The following is a 16,876-nucleotide window of genomic DNA, read 5'->3' as shown; positions in this document are numbered from 1 at the left end:
TTAAATATATATTGATGGATGCCACACCACTTGGCATAGCTATCTACCATCAAGAAAGATACAGGAGGCAAACAGAGAAGAAAATTAAGCTGAATTCACCTGGAATGTACAAAATGCACCACTATCTGAAAATACCAGCAAGAGATTTAGTCTGAAAGACCCTAGTAGGAAGTTACTGGAAATTAGACTGCTTTCACATTACACAGCTAAGTTCCTCCGCAGCAAGTTGGCTAGATCTGAACACTCCTTTGAAAGTATAATTGAAGCAGGTGTAATAACATTAGGTAGCTGTAAGCCTTTTTGGTGAAAGGAGGTGCATCACTATGAAGCGGGAGGGAGGCATGTGGGGAAATGGTTTCTTGGCCAGAAGAAATCCACTGCCACTTGTCTGGCCCAGCCCAGAGACCTTCAAATTGGGAATTCAAGTACCTTAATAAAACCACATTATTATTATTTTGTTTAATGCTAGAAAATACACCAGTTCAGTTTTGCTTTTGGGATAGCTTTTAAGTCAGTGTGAATTCATGTCACCTCTCCCACTGCTCCATCTACATTTTTAAGAGTCACCATAAACAGAGGAGTGCATTCTCCAGACTAGGACTAGGCAGGCAGCTACACAGCATTTTTAAAGAGCTGAATTATAGACTGTGTGTGTCCAGGTCTCAGGCATGTGGTTTTAATGTATCTTCAATATGAGAAGCCCTTGGTGATAGGATGCCCCTAATATGAGCTTGATACTCTGACCATTACCCCTCAAATTTACCCCTTTCTCAGTTAGCAAAATGCTGGGAGTTAAAGCACGAGCACAGACCATTACTACAGTTAATTTTCTAGTCATCTCTTATGAAAAATATACTAACCACAATCTAATACATTTAAAAGCAACTTTAGAACTCAATCTGAAATAAACTTTAAACAATTACAAAAGTTAGGGCAAATGAAACCCATTTTTCGAAGTGTAAAAGCATAAAATAATCGGTGTGATCAGTGTGACAATTACTTCTATTCGTACATGCTGCATGTATTTGGCTAAATCCAAAACAATATGTGGAATCCTCAAAGAGCTTTTACCAATTGTGGAGGCATAGATTGCCTTAATGTCCTTTTCTATAAAGACATTCCCAGTAGCTTAATTTCCTCTAATTTTGTTCTTTCTTATGAAGTCCTTTTTGGAAGCTGCATAATTACTAACTTTGATTACAACTTTTGGCATAGATTTACTACGAGAAAGCCAAAATTACATATTTCAAAACTGTACCACAAATACATGTACTTCAAGCAAAGAAGTTTCAGTGTCAGTCCTAATTTTCTAGTCTGTTGTTAGCCACATGAGATGCATTCCTTCCATAGTATCCCATTGTATCAATTAGATGCGTGAAATTATAAATTGATCTACAGCCAAAATATCTTTGGTAAAAAAACACAGGTAGTCCTTGACATAAAGACAACCACATATACTGAAGCCGCCTTCTTCCTGGTAGCCACTACAGACAACTAATGGTATATAGTCTTTTTGGAGGCCAATGTCTTCCATCCTCAGATCCACCTGTATTAATAGAAATGGTATTCTCACTTAAAAGTGCAGAAGCCACTGGGAACATGGAATACATTCTATGCATTAACATGTAGGCTCAGCTCAACATGCATTAACATGTTCAGTTCTCCTTTGACACCTGTGAATAAATACTGGGGGAGTAGGGGAAGGCTATGAGGTATTAGGAGTGAAAAGTTAAGTGCAGGACCACAGAGCAGCAGCAGACTCCTGCCTTCATCCTGTCCTCTGGATTTTGACCCCGAGGACAAAGATCTGGATTCTGACTCACAGGACAAACAGCATGGGAGAACAGTAGGTCTGGGAAAGGTTCCTGGCAGAAGTGTGGGTTTACCGACTAGCCTGGAAACCTATCAGACATGCACTCTTAACTCACATAAACAATTTAATCAACTTAAATGAAATGTCTGTTGGGGCCAATCTGTGATGCCCTGCTCTAGTAACTTAACACTCAGAGCAGGTCACTGCCCCAAGTTCTTTGTCACATATGAGAAGGCTCTCTCCCCACAAAAGACCTTTTAAGACTCCATTCTGAAATATATTAAATGTTTACAAAAATAGTTGCCATCATAGGTAAATTGTAACAGAGAAGGCTGCATCTGATTATTTAACAAAGTATGAAGGCATCAACACTCCCTCTTCTGGCGTTACAGCTGTACCAATGGGAATTCTCACTACTATTCAGTAACTGAAATAATGTTAAATGTCAACAACCACTATAAATTTGCAACATTCTCTGAAGTTATGATTTTTCTACCTTCAGGGGAAAACCCAAGATGATGCGATACAACACACACACACGCACACAAGCTCAGAGAACAGCATCACCAAGAAGCAAAGGGGCCCTCAGTTAATGGAGGCGGATGTATTAGGAAAGACATCCTAGCACATTTGCTTTCTGCTATATTTAGATTATTTTCTTTGCTACTAAACACTGAGATATTTACTGGTAAAGTTCAAGTAAAATAACAAACTCAACTGAATATGCAAACTTGCCATTATAAACAAAACACTTTGACTATAACCACACATCAACACTAAACAAATTCTGTAAGTATTTTATTTATCATAGAAGAAAAAACACAGCAGCAAGTTCTGTGTTGGCTTCAATAAGACCAAATAGTTCATCTTTAACATAGCTACTACATTCCAAAATTGAAGTCAACACAGTCATTACTACAAATTATTTGTTGAAAGGATCTATCCTGAAGAAAATTAGGAAAAAGAATTTAAACAATTCCTTCAAACCACACATTTATAAATATTGTCATATTTAAAATGCTTGAAAGGCATGAAGTCTCCAATAACGGAAAAGCAGTTTGCTATTGGCAACACAAAAAACTCAGCAACAGTTTACCAAATGCTTTAAAACTTAAAAAAGCTTTAACTGTTTCGGATTCACACTTGAGCAGTGTTCTTTCTTTTCAGTACAACTGCAAATTGCTTTATACTCACCTTCTCGCAAGTAAAATCAACAGAACTCTCCCATTGTATCCAATGTTTGTAATGTTTACTGAACTTATGATGAACCTAAAAACTTTCTAAATTTAGTTAATAGTAAATACCTCAAAATACCTATAGAGGTATGTCTCAACTGCTAATAGTGAAAATTGTTTCAGCTCCCTGCTTCAGTCTTCAAATACATTTTTTTCTGTAACAGAACCTTACCTCATTCCAAATATAGTATTTTAAAATCAAAAGAAAAAAGATCAGTTCTATACCAAGATACAGATATTACTCAATACCTGAAGGGTTCACATTTAAAATTTATTTTTTAGGGTTTTTTTTGTAAACAAATGATTGATGAAATAATGCAACACCAATTCCAGAAAATGGCATGGTTTCCTAACCTTCTGTGGATGTGGTGCCTGATCAATCTATTATATAGGATTAATACAGTTCATGCTTTTTGTTATGGTGAGACAACATTAAAGAATCCAATTTAGACTGGTTGAAGCTCACTATAATAATCCTTGGATGTGATCAAACCTATGTAAGACGTCTGAATCCATTACTTGAGGCTTAACGTCGTACTGTGGTCCATCCATCTTCATCAGTCTCATTTTTAGTACGACGAAGAGCTTCCTTATCTTTCTCAGCTCTCCATGAGGCCTTCTCCTTCTCACCTTCTCTTTCTCGGTCTCGATCTCTGTCTCGGTCTCTTGAAAGAGCCGGGGGAGGAACACGACGAGGGGCATCCCGTTCTTCTCCCCTGTCATCTTTCCTTTCATCAGTACGTCTCCAAGAACTTACTAAAAAGTTTAAGAAAAAGGGTAAGTATGTACTGTATTCTATTGGCTTAGACCAAACAGAACTTCAGCAGAAGGAATGCCTCAGAAATCCCCTGAAGATAAAATAGACTCTCCATTAAAAACCAATGAGAACTAAATATATTTTAACACGATTTTGATACAACTTCTGACAAAACCCATAAAATACACAGACTTACAGATGTAACTAAGATTTGCAAACAAGAAGAAATTACTGTAGGAAGAGTCCTAACTATTAAAATAATTTAAGACATGACAAAAGCTGGCTGAGTGAAAATTTTTAAAGGTTTAAATTTTAACAGCAGATTACCATAAGAATATTTTTCATTAGTACTAAGAAATAACCTTATAATCTAGTTGCACAAATGAAATATTAACAGGTTGTATAACAACTACTGAAGGCCAACAGTCATTTAAACATTACAAGTGTTTTTTAGGAAGTTTCAATTATTACACTTTTAGAGAAAGAATGTTTGCACCTTGTGCTTGTCTATAAGGACCTTACTCTGAAACAAACGATAAATTCTACCCTTGTTTTTAATCTCTCTCTATACTGCTCACTATTCCAATTTGTCTACTACTATACTTTGAACTTAGGGATGAGCTAACTTTAGAGCGGCCACTGAGAACTGTAAATTCCAAACTGAATAGATACCCCCTATTTTTTGTTATCTGTACAAATTTATGAGATGATTAAGTAAAACTCCAAATCCCCCCAAGAAATTATGGGATAGTTCAGCAGTTGTGTGGAGCACCTATACCTTCTTCGCGTTCAGATCTGAGAGGAGGCCCTCTTCGGTCTCTGTCATCTCGTCTCTCTCTCAGATCACGGCGATCATCCCTGTCACGGCGACGGTCATCCCTATCCCGATCATCTCGGCGAGCAGAATCTCTCCAGCTCGAAGATTCCTCAGCTGGTCCTCTTCTCCAGCCACCTTCATCCCTACAGCCATCAAAATGCCCTGTTAAGATCTGTGAAGACTACATGGGTAATTTTAAGTGAATATATCATGTTCAAGTTGGTGCTCAGAGTGTTTAGTACTGAAACAGGTATCAAGTTTAAATTTCTAACTTGACCTCTTATCGGATGCCTCAGGCATGGGTCAAATGAACACCTGGATCTGTGCCGTCCAACACAGTAGCCACTACCTATATGTAACTACTTAAATTTGAACTAAAAACCAAGACACCCCCCTTCAGCAGTACTAACCATGTTCCAAATGCACAATAGCCACATGGGACTGCTGACTACCATATTGGACATTACAGATAGAGGACATTTCATCCTTGTACAAATTGAGCAGTGCTGGTCTACACTTAGTACAAAACCACTCTGGCCAGAGGGAGCAAGCTAGAAACCGTTACCACTAATAAAGGTTAAGCGGCATTTTGTAATTATAAAACTGACTGACCACAAGGAAAAGGCAAAGGGCTGGTAAAGATACCTGGACTGGTTCTATTACCAAAGAATTACACAATCATTGGACAGTCACACTGCTCCAGCCTCCAGTTTCTCACTTTGTTAAGAAGGAACATTCAATTAGAGAACCCCTAAAATTCTTTAAAACATGTACTACACAACAGTTCTAACAAATAAATTTGGGCAGTGGGGAGGAATGCAGAGAACTGTTTCTCAAAAGTTGTTGGGAATACACAGGAAAGAAGTTATGCAAATCCTAGCTGCACGTCTTTTACAAAGAGCTTTAATCAGAATATCAAACCTAGGTCGTCTGAAGCGATCGTCTCGATCCCCATCTCTCTCTCTATCCCTCTCTCTCTCTCTGTCTCTTTCTCTCTCCGGGTCCTTGTCATTCTCCTCGTGTTCTTGATTTTCTCTCTCTCTCTCTTTTTCTCTATCCCATTCACGTTCTTCAGATGGTCTTGATTCTCGAGGTGGACCCCAACTCTCTTCTCTGGCTTTTTCTTTCTCTCTCCATCCACCTATTTTTTAAAGAAGCAAAAAAACATTCCCCTCAAGAAACAGATAAGGATAAACTGGTATCTTTGTGTAGGTATTAATCCACCACCATTCTAAATGCTAATTTAGGACACTCCAACCATATTTAAAAAAAAAAAAAACTAAACCCGTTTACCTCATCTCAGAGAATCACCAGTACACTACATGACTACCTATCACTGTTTTCCAAACATGGAGGCAACTAATTAAAGCCTGGGTTGTGTGTTCCATATGCAGAGGTTTGGGGTTTAAAAATGCTACGGAAAAAAAACTCATTTTAAGCAATACACTTAAAGGTCAACAGGCAGGAGCTAGAGCTCTGCAAGACAGAGCCCCAATTATGAGCTCATTTATAGCTTACATTTTCAAAACCTTTATAACCCAAACGACTCTATTTCTGCCCTCCACCACTTACAGTCCATGCAGTCATGACACAAGGATAAATCCTTTGACCCTACCCAGTATCTCATTTAGCCATGGGATATCCAATCTAGGATTGGATGTGAATGTGTACACACATACACATACAAAGAGGCCAGAGGAGCAGAGATTCGATGAAAATGTATTACAGCTGCAAGGCTAATTATTACTGTCACTAACATTTATTATACCATGTGCCACAGCATATTCTAAACCATCTGTGTATTGTGACTCATTCAGTTATATCCTAAGTAGACTGATTTGTCTACTTGCTAAAATTGATTTGTAACCCTAAAATTAATACTCAAGCACTTTTACTGTCACTCTAGACACATGCAGAGAGGTGAAATACGAGTTGCCTACAAGCATGTTCTCAGCTGAGGTTGAATAAAGCAATGCTCTGTCTTCTTGCTTCAGTCACACTTTATAAACTAAAGTGTACTTTTGGTGGTCTTATTTACTGCCACATTTTTGCACTTTTTGGGGGGTGATTTCACTGTTTAAAATTGTCCCCAAGCATTGTGCTCAAGTGCTGCCTATTGTTCCCAAGCACAAGGCAATGGATGTGCCTTAGAGGCTATACATGTGTTAGATAAGCTTCATTCAGGAATGAGTTACAGTGCTGCTGGCCATGGGTCAATGTTACTGAAATGATAATTATATTAAATAAGGTTATCTTTCAATAGAAACACATAAAACAAGGTTATGTATTGATTGGTTGACAAAAATGCTGTGACCTGAAGGCTCACAGGAACCTAGCCTTTCACTTCCCCTAGGAGCAATGGATCAGTATTCACAGGGACTTTATAAAACTTAACTTTGGTGAATTAATGAGTCTACTAATACTGTTATCCCCACTTTGCACAAGGTACTAAAAAGCTAAGTGGCTTACCCAAAGTCACACAGTTAGTCAGTGAAGTGAAATGAGACTAGAAGAGAACGAAGTATGCAACAGGAACCACTAAGGTTAAAGGCAAAGAAGCTGCTCACTTAAATTTCCATTTAGAATGGATCACTCTGGTCATTGCACAAAAACTAGAATTGTGAGTGGGAAAGCAGAGAACAGAAGCAAGACTTCAAAGAAAGAATGGGCCCAGACCCATGTACATGCAGGGGGAACAGAGAAGTGGTCAGATTTAGGGAACATTGAAAAAAACAGAACTGAACTAAATGAAAGATTTAACACAAAGCAGGAAAAGAGAACACAGAACTCAAAGATTTCTAGCTTGTACAATTAGATGGACAGTGGTGGCCCTAAAGAGCAGGAGGCATGTTGTGTGTGAATTCATTTTTGATAGTTTGATTGCGTAACACTTCAAGGTAAAGATGCGCTATATGCAGCTAGGAACCCAGGTCTGAAGGTAAGGAAAAGTCATCTGGAGAAGACATGAATGGAAGTCAAAAATTTGTATACTTTTGCTCAAGAATAATAAAGTATGGAAAGATGAGTATAGGCCCAAGACTGAGAAATGAGAAAATAAGGAAATGAGCTCTACCCATAAGCAAAATCCCACAGCTGATATGAGTACAGACAAATGTTTGGGAATTTTATTTTGTATTTCATTATTTATCTGAGGAGGCTGGTCCAGGACAGAAACCTGAAGAATATCCCGTTAAGGGACATGCCCAAGAAGAGTCCTCAAAGAAGCAGTCAACAAGGCAGAAAGAAAACAAAGCATGTGACATCACCAAACCAGAAAAAGAGGTGAAGTTACTTAATTTGTTTTGGTATGTGGGTTGTCCAAGACAAGTTCTTGACACGCAAATCACTAGTCATTCAAGGAAAGAAAAAAAAGCCACCTTATCAAGAAACTAGTAATACAGCCCAATCTCTATCATTCAGCCACTAAAATTTGATATTTTTCGGCTGAAAAGTAATGATTTTTAATTAAAAAATCAAAATGTAATTAGTCATTCAAGATGTTCCTTGTTTGAAATAGCCTATCATCATCTACAAAACAGTGCAGATTAAGCTCACGTAAAACATCACTTTCTATTTGTAAACACATCGAGCAGATTCTATATAAGGTTTCCAGTCTGATTTTCTGGATGCCAGAATTTTACCTGGTTTGACAAATGGTCTCCAGGGACCAGGTCTTGAGTCATCGCCCCGTCTGGGAATCCGATCGTCGTCAGCCCGTCTTGAAATCCGATCATCCTCCATGTTTCTCCAAGGCCCCCTGTCGTCATCTGCACTGCGCCGGGAAATTCTGTCATCATCGGTATTCCTCCAAGGTCCTCGATCATCATCCAACCCACGCCTGGGACCCCGGTCATCATCCATGCCCCGCCTGGGACCCCGGTCATCATCCATGCTCCGCCTGGGACCCCGGTCATCATCCATGCCCCGCCTGGGACCCCGATCTTCGTCTGCATTACGCCAGGAAGACCGCTCATCATCAGCACCTCCTCGCCGTGGCCCCCGGTCCTCCTCCAGTCCACGTCTCGGTCCTCTGTCCTCATCAGCTGTCCGCCAGCTTCCTCTGTCCTCATCCAGTCCTCGTCTGGGTGGTCTATCATCATCCATATGACGCCAACTTCCCCTGTCCTCATCGCCAGTTCGTCGGGGAGGTCTGTCATCATCTGCACTACGCCAGGAAGGCCGGTCATCATCCACCCCACGACGAGAGAACCTATCTTCATCGGGACCACGTCTAGGGCCTCTGTCATCATCCAGGCCACGCCGGGGAGTCCGCTCATCATCTGGTCTAAGAGAAGACTCTCTCTCTTCATCATCCCCCAAATGCCTTGGTCGATCTTCATCTCTTCTGTGAGGCCTCTCCTCATCCCGCCCTTCTCCACGTCTCCAATCCCTACAGTGCAACAAGCCAATCATTTTAAGAGTACATGTTCTAAAAAGCACATTATCTTTTTGGCAATTATTTCACTTGCTTTAAAAAAATTCACTTTGGTCTAAATACATTAATCCTAGTTCTAAAAGAATATGTTCTCCTGATAAAAAATAAATAAAAAATAAACCAATAAGCAGACATCTGCTTAAAAAAAGCTATCTGCCCTTCACCAGGAGTATCTTGGCAAAAAACTAAATCTATTATTATGAGCTTTCAAAACTTAATTTCTGCATAGGAGTTTGACCAGCAGTCTTGCCTCTCATTAGCGGTTATTTTAAAGGATGGTTCAATTTACTTGAGAAATTTAAAGGAAAAAAAATTATGTTGTGGAATTGTTCGTTCTTACTCTAACCTTAATACTATTTGATTAGGGAATAAAAAAATCTGAAGCACTTATTCTTCAAGATGTTTAAAAGTCAGTAATTATAGCAGTGTTGAAGTAAAACTACCAGAAACATTTCAGTAACAGACATGCATAAAATTCTTCATGGCTCTCCTTTTTGCACCCCTCCACAGGGCCCTACAGGGCCCACGACTGACTATTTCCCTTTGCTCTACTTACTTCTCCGGTGGGCCTCTTCTCCACTCAGAGTCTACTTCAGGTCCTTTTCTCCATGTGCCTTCTGAATCTCTATCTCCCCAACGAGAGTCCTACATTCACCAAAGTATATGAGAGGCACTCCATTGGCAATACTTATTTACTACTACTGTTATTATCATTAAAAGTTTAAATAATACTAAGTCTTTAAATATAAGCATGTTTTAAAATTCTGGTTTTTAACCTGAAATCAGCCTGGCAGTACAGTGACTTGGTATTCTCACATATTGTAGGTGGCTTTATAAATTTATAAAACACCATCAGAAAGCAATCTGGTGGCATCCCCAGAACCATTAAAACGTCCACAGATTTCCATAAACCTAAAAATTCTTTTGAGATTATGTGAAAAAACATACATCATAATGCCTACTAAACAGAGATGAAGTAAATGAAATGTCTAATTAGGAATGGTTCAATAAAAAGCATTTCCCTCTTCAATTATTATGCCATAATTAGAAGTTATCGAAAGGGTGTAGGGAGATACTCAACACCTTTACAGTGAAAATGTAAATGTGGTACAATCCTTTGTACAGAACAATGCACACAATTTTAATGACAAACACCTCTGACACAGCTTGACTGCTTCTATAAAGGTAACCTAAGGCCACAATCAGACAAATAAGATCACCCTGGGAGATAAAAACACAAGATCTAAGGGTGGGCTGAGAGGACTAAAATAAATATCTAACAAAGTTGAGAAAACTACAATCCCAAGTAGGTAAATAAGACGGCCATTATTTAAACGTGCCGTGGCAACAAACCCTCCAATAACTACTAGTGCTAAGACAAAAATGGGCCCAGCATTTTTATCATAGTAGTATCACTAGAATGTAAGCTTTTTGAGGGCAAGGTTTTTTTTTTACTATGTTTTTTCCACTGCTAAATCTGGTTCCTAGGACAGTGCACACATAGCATTTTGTAAAATTTTTCAGTAGATGAATGAATGAATGACATTTCTAGGATCACGTATCATTTTTTCCTGTTGACTTCCAAACCGTGATCATGCAGGCCATGCACCTATATTTCAAAGATGGCTCTAAGAATTCCTTTGTGGTAAGAGTCATAGATACTTAAGAATTCTTCCCAAAGAAGTACAATTTAAATTTACTGATAAGTAAAAAAAAAAATCTGAGATTCATATGAGCTGGCAAAAAATGTTTTCACTAGATTATCAGCTCTGACTTCTCTATTTCTATTTTTCTAGCTAACCAGAAGCATCTGCAACTTGAAAACATCCAGAACACATCATAACTTCACAGCACTATGTAAAGCAGGGCCAAAGTTAAGATAGTTGAGCATTATTTAATTCTAAGTTATATAGTCAGTCTTTTTCTTTGTGGTAATTATATTTTGTAAAATAATCTGGATACACACTGCTAAAAAATTTAACTTTCGGTACCAAAAAGGAAAAAAAAAGGGCCCAGAGTCAGTAGCTGTGATGCCTTGTTATCTGGCCATGTATTAAGGTGGGGTTGTTCTATAAAAGACTTTCCTAAGTGACCACTGTGGGAGAAAATATGAACTCAACTATTCATGTAAACTTACGGACACTACAATTCACACCCAGAAGACCAAGTTTCTGCCACCATTCACACTCACCCTGCAAATTAAACTCAACAAATAATTCAAGTTACTAGAAGTTTTAGTACAAATATTAGAACGTCAAGAGATTTTAGGAGTGGCTATGATAGCCATTAAACAAATTCTAAAAAATTAACATGATTAACTTAAAAAATCTTAAGCCAGTTGGTAAACCAAACAGCAGAGGGCCCTGTTGACAAATATATAAACTGAACAAGCATTTCAGAGAACCAGCTACAAAAGGGCAGAGATGAAAAAAGTAAAACATTAGGAGAAAAAGGCCTTTGAAAAGAACAGAGGGAGAAAAAATTTCCCAAAGTTAGAGAACTCCTATCTTCTCTATGAAAATGGAATCCTCTGATTCTAAGAGCACCGGGCTGAATGGATGGCTAATGGAGACCAAATACATAGGCACTCAAACCTACTCCTGGTAGAGAAACTCCCTTCACCCTTTTTCCCAGGATAGAGAAAATTCTAAAAACTTCCAAGAATAAAATAGCATCTATAGAAGTAACAAGACCTAGACTATTAACAAGACACCACCCCATTCACCATGTACCAGGACAGTACAGGTCTCTCAACTTCTGAGAGAGGAGGATTCTTAACTGGCTAAACCACTGAACCATTATTAAACTGTGAGAAAAAACAAAACTTCTGAGACATACACAAAGACATTCTAAAGAAAGTGACAACCTGCAAAAGGACAAAATGTCTGCAAAGGGGAAAATGTGATACAATTGTAAACATCTTCTGAAACTCAGTCATCTTTGCAATGTGGCCATAAAACTTAAAAAGTCCTAAGTAGGAAGACAACATGTTTTAGTGATCTGGAGATAGAAATATTCACCTTATTGCAATAAAACCAAAGTTTGATTTAAAGAAAGGGATGGCAGGAACTGAAAGCAACTAAAAAGCTCCAAACCAAATGTTGGGAATAAAACCCAGTATCATAGCTACCTTGTTAAATATTAATTTATACAACTAAGACTCTCAAAGTGAAAGGGAAGGTAGAGGCACAAAGTAGAAAAAAAGAAGGTTGAAAATGAAGAGAAAGATAAATAACTAAAAGGAAAAAAAAGGGGAAACCCATAACCACAGCAGGTTAAGTTACCTTTCTTCAGAAGATGAAGCTCCCAAAAATTAACAGAATATAACAATTTAAATGAAATAATACAACAGTTCTGATTTCATACATACAACTTTATGCCCAACAGGAAAAGAAACATCATAAAAATCTGACGTTTTAGGACACAAGGGAAAAATGCATGAAATCCCAAAATATTAGGACCCATACAAGCCACATTCACTGAGAGCAAGAGAATAAAGACCAATTATAAACAAAAGTAACAAACCAAAAATATAGCCACATACATTACACAAAAAGAAATCAAAGACTACATATATAACTCAGTAGCTCATCCTCCAAAAAAGATAAGCCTTTGATACAGGTGTGGCACACAGATAAAGGAGTGGAGAAAAAGCAAGCAAGATATCCTCCAGTTATTTACCTCTTAACCTTAGAAAATAAGGAATATTTTAAGAGGAGGATGGGAAATCCCAGAGCAAACAAAGAGCAAGCAGGTGATACCACAGCCACGTGATAAGTGATAAGGAACAAAGTTAGTTCAGAATAGCTAGAGTATATAGGTGACTAAGAAGAAAACGGTGACAAATGAAGCTAACAAAAAAAGCAGAAACATGAAAGGCCTAGACTGCTCAAGGCATGTTTTACGTCTGGCTCTAAGTATCAACCAAAGGAAGGTTTGAAAACCAACAGCAGGTGAAGCAATCAAATAAGCATTACAAAAAATCAAGTGGATCAAGATATAAAGCAAGGGCTGATGCTAGGGGAAGACTATGATCAAGGTGAACACTATGGGGACCAGGAATACAGGCAGTAGAAAAATCCAAATTAAGGCAGGAATGTAGGGACAGAAAGGAGAGGGAGGGTACATGAATTCAAAATTCTGTGATTAAGTGGGTAATGGGGCCACCAATCAGGAGAGGGAATTAAAGATAAGCTAGAGAGGGGGAAACACAGGTCAGTTTTGGACATGAGTGGATACCAAAAATAAATACTGACAGCAGTATTTGAATCCCTTAGGAATCTCATTGAGTAAAGGTTCTGATTCAGAAGGTTTGGCATTGAGCCTGAGATTCTGCATTTCTAATAAGCTCCCAGGGCATGCTGGTGCACCAGACCCTTCTCTGAGTAACAAGGATAACATTAGAGAATTCACTTCATTCTTAAAATTCATAGTAACCCCTTTCAAGGAATGTAGACAGTCCCTCTTCCAGTACCAATGAGTTTTGTTTTCTCAAATACTCAGTTGTATGAGGTTCATTCTTACTTGAAATTATTTTTCTAAATTGAAGTCTAAAAATCCCAGCTTTGCTAAAAGAATACTGGACTTCAAAGAGACACAGAATTACCAATTTAAAACACTGACCCAATATACTGACATACAGATCACAGAAGAGAATTAGCTGATATACACACATTACATAAACACAACAATAATTTCTACACTCACCTTTCTATAAAGTGGATCTTCACCAAGTCTTCTCTCTTCCTCTCGACGACGTTCCCTTTCTTCAATTTCCAACTCTCTTTGGCGTTTTTTCCTTTCTACTTCTTCTAATTTCTTGACCCGCTCCTGATATTCTCGTAGCTCTTCCTCACGTTTTGCCCGTTCAGCACGCTCTCTCTCTTCACGCTCTACAGAATGCATTAGGTTATAAAGTGTGCCCCCTACCCACATCTTCCCTCTAATGCTAGGTCTACTTTTTTGGTAGTATAATGTAGAAAAATTCTTTTCAGTAACTTTATAATAGTTTACAAGCAGATGTGGGGCATAAAGTACTCAGGCAAACAAGCACTATGCCGCTCAATGTTAACAGTTTTGTGATGACTTTAAAATACTGGAAACCCTCCCCAACTCCTGAGCATCTGGGATTCCAGATAAAGATCATGTGACAGATTTCATCTGGCATGTGTTCCCCATTAAATGTTAATACTACACAAAATACAGTGATAAAAATTAAAAGGCAGCATTAATTTTTAAAAGAACACCAAAAATGCAGAGATAAAATGATGCAAGACATAACATTCTCACGTATGACAAACTGGATAATAATTAAATGTCAGGTTCTCAGAACCTGTCAACTAGTTACTTACAGTCAAGAAAGCAATGACCCTGATTCCTCATTCCTGTATTTTCTAAGTAAGATAGCTGGACTGGACCACGTACCAACCTTGCCCTATCACACCTCCAATCTTGTCTACATATCACCTTTCAGCATCTGTTCTTCTGCCCTCCTCTGCTCCTCCTCTTCCTTTTCTCTGTGGTAGGTGGTTCTGCGTTCTTCTTTACGCTGCCTTTTTCGTTCCTCCAAGCGATTATGCCTTTCTTCTGCTAATCGCTCCTCAAACTGTTTAAGTTTTTCCTGCAAGTTGAATGGTTATGAAAAAAATCAAATTGTTTGAAGAGTTACAAACTAGCAGTAAGTTTTAAGTTTATAAAGGAATTGCCAACTTTTTTAGAACCATAGAGAACAACCTTTAAGTATAAAAACCAGAATTTCCAAATGACTTATTTTCCTCACATGCCAATTTTTAAAACTTGTAATTGTTGACATTACTTTCTACATCCAGTGGGGCTTTCAGAAACTGAATGATTAATTTAGAATTTAACAGGAAATGCCAATCTAGGTTTTTCCTTTCTGAATCAAACAGTAAACAAAAGCTTGTACCAACAGTAAAAGTTAAGACAATCTACTTTCACCTTCAGAAAGTTGTTTAAAAAATTGGTTGGTTAGTAGCCAGTAAGATATTTTCAAGAAAATCTCTATTAAAGTATTACTTGAATGATTGTAAATGTTAGCTCAAGACGCAATGTACCTGTGTTAAAGAAAAACACTTGAGGCAAAACTAAAAAGCTCATGAATGAACATTTCCCTGAAACCAGTAAGCTCACCTCATACACAGACTGTCGGGCAGCCTTGAGTCGCATCACAAATAAATCTCTATCTGCAAGCATTCGTGACATTCGATTCTTATGTTCAAGAGCCTTTTCACGTTCTAGCTGCATTGTAGTAATCTGCAAATACATAATACAAAGTTAAATTTCAAAGCATTCATGCATTCATTACCTGATTATTTTCCCAATTCCTGACAGATACTCTTGAAAAAGTACAAGCAGCTGCTTTGCCCCTACCATCTTGCCATAAAAAAGTAGGGTAATCATAATTCATGCCAACATATCCCTAGGAAGGTAATCAGGGACAGATGGATCAAGTAGTTCTTGGGCATGTGTAAGCAACATTTTTATTTAGGCCCATGGTACCACAAATCTTTATGAAGGATAAACTATAATGTTAACGGTAAAACAAAACAGTAAATACCTCACGGTAACAAGCACTATGGTCTATTTATTGTAAGTGCTTTCTTCTTGAAAAACAACAGGAGGTTAAACAACTGATTTAAGAAGGCTTTTCCCTTTGTGCTCCAAGTCAAAAAATGGAAGGCTTCAGGGCTAACAGTGTACAGTAAATCATCTCCAGTATTTTATTTGGTCTGCAGCACCTTTTTTCCCCTCTCATTTTATGTATTAAAAGAGTAACAAAAATTCCAACTTCTAAAAAAATTGGAAGAACTGGCAACACTAAACCCAGAATTATAATGATACAATGGAACCAAGAGGCAGTTGCATTCTCCATAATGAGTCCCTCAGATGTGTGTTGTCTGTCTATGGTTACTTTAACCAGAAACAAGGCCAAGTTTTTAATCACAAATTTAGTCACTACAAGTATTTGCAAACCTTGCTTTTATCAGGTAAATACAGTACAGACTAACAAAACCATAGGAAGAACTGTTAAGTCATAAAAGACCACATATTGTATGTTATTTATATAAAATATCAAAAAATATGCAAATCCAGGGACAATGGTTGCCTATGGCTGATGTGGTAAAGAATTAAGGAATGACTGCTAATGGTTACAGTTTCTTTTGAATTATGTCCTAAAATTAAATGGCTGCACAATTCAGTAAATATACTAAAAACTATCAACTGTACACTTTAAGTGGATGAATCTTATCTGCATAAAGTTGTTTTTTAAAACTAAACTTTTCTTCGGTCCTCTATATTTCAAAATCTTCACTTTAAAATCTCTATTGTGAAAATTTGTATCTGTCCACCCATGTTATTATGGAACCATTAAAGCACCAGTTCTGGCAAAATAAATAAATAAATAAAACATTTTTGAAACCCTGGTCCCACTACTGGCATATTTAATTATGGCTTACAGTCTTAAAATATTACAATTAACTGAAAAACTTACTCTTTCTTCTTCCTGTTGTTCCCACAGATCCATGTCTTTAATTCTCTGTTCTTCATAAGCACTCTTTATCAAAGGGATTTCTTCCAAACGTTTAGCTCTTTCAAAATAGTCAATCTGAATGACATGAAAACAAATGTATTTTAAAGAAAGTATCTCTTTTAACCTTGCATGTTAAATTTTTTACCAGTCGTTTTGTTTACCTTCTTTTCTTGATTCTTGAGGCGTTCCTGAAGTTCCTTCTTTTCTTTCTCCAGTTGTTCGACCTGCTTAGCCATGATGAAATCTGGATCCAATTCTTCAAGGTCC

At 37.7% G+C, this 16,876-nt stretch overlaps 1 protein-coding gene across 1 annotated transcript in view; it reads right to left on the bottom strand.

Annotated features, from left to right (window-relative positions):
- Positions 1-2,596: 2,596 nt before the first annotated feature.
- The window catches only part of EIF3A (eukaryotic translation initiation factor 3 subunit A), a 33,078-nt gene continuing 18,798 nt past the window's right edge, over positions 2,597-16,876 (bottom strand). Inside the window, exons 13-22 of the mRNA XM_017655297.3 lie at positions 16,771-16,875; positions 16,571-16,684; positions 15,208-15,330; positions 14,524-14,677; positions 13,765-13,949; positions 9,614-9,702; positions 8,264-9,012; positions 5,544-5,763; positions 4,584-4,765; positions 2,597-3,804 (exon numbers count right to left, since the gene is read on the bottom strand). Coding sequence (XP_017510786.3) covers positions 3,575-3,804; positions 4,584-4,765; positions 5,544-5,763; positions 8,264-9,012; positions 9,614-9,702; positions 13,765-13,949; positions 14,524-14,677; positions 15,208-15,330; positions 16,571-16,684; positions 16,771-16,875 — 2,151 coding nt within the window. The 3' untranslated portion in view covers positions 2,597-3,574. The remainder of the gene's footprint in view (positions 3,805-4,583; positions 4,766-5,543; positions 5,764-8,263; positions 9,013-9,613; positions 9,703-13,764; positions 13,950-14,523; positions 14,678-15,207; positions 15,331-16,570; positions 16,685-16,770; position 16,876) is intronic.

This window comes from Manis javanica, chromosome 7 (genome assembly GCF_040802235.1).
Source record: "Manis javanica isolate MJ-LG chromosome 7, MJ_LKY, whole genome shotgun sequence".
Taxonomy (NCBI): Eukaryota; Metazoa; Chordata; class Mammalia; order Pholidota; family Manidae; genus Manis; species Manis javanica.
The sequence above is the reverse complement of the archived record's forward strand: the minus strand, read 5'-3'. Positions and strand labels throughout refer to the sequence as shown.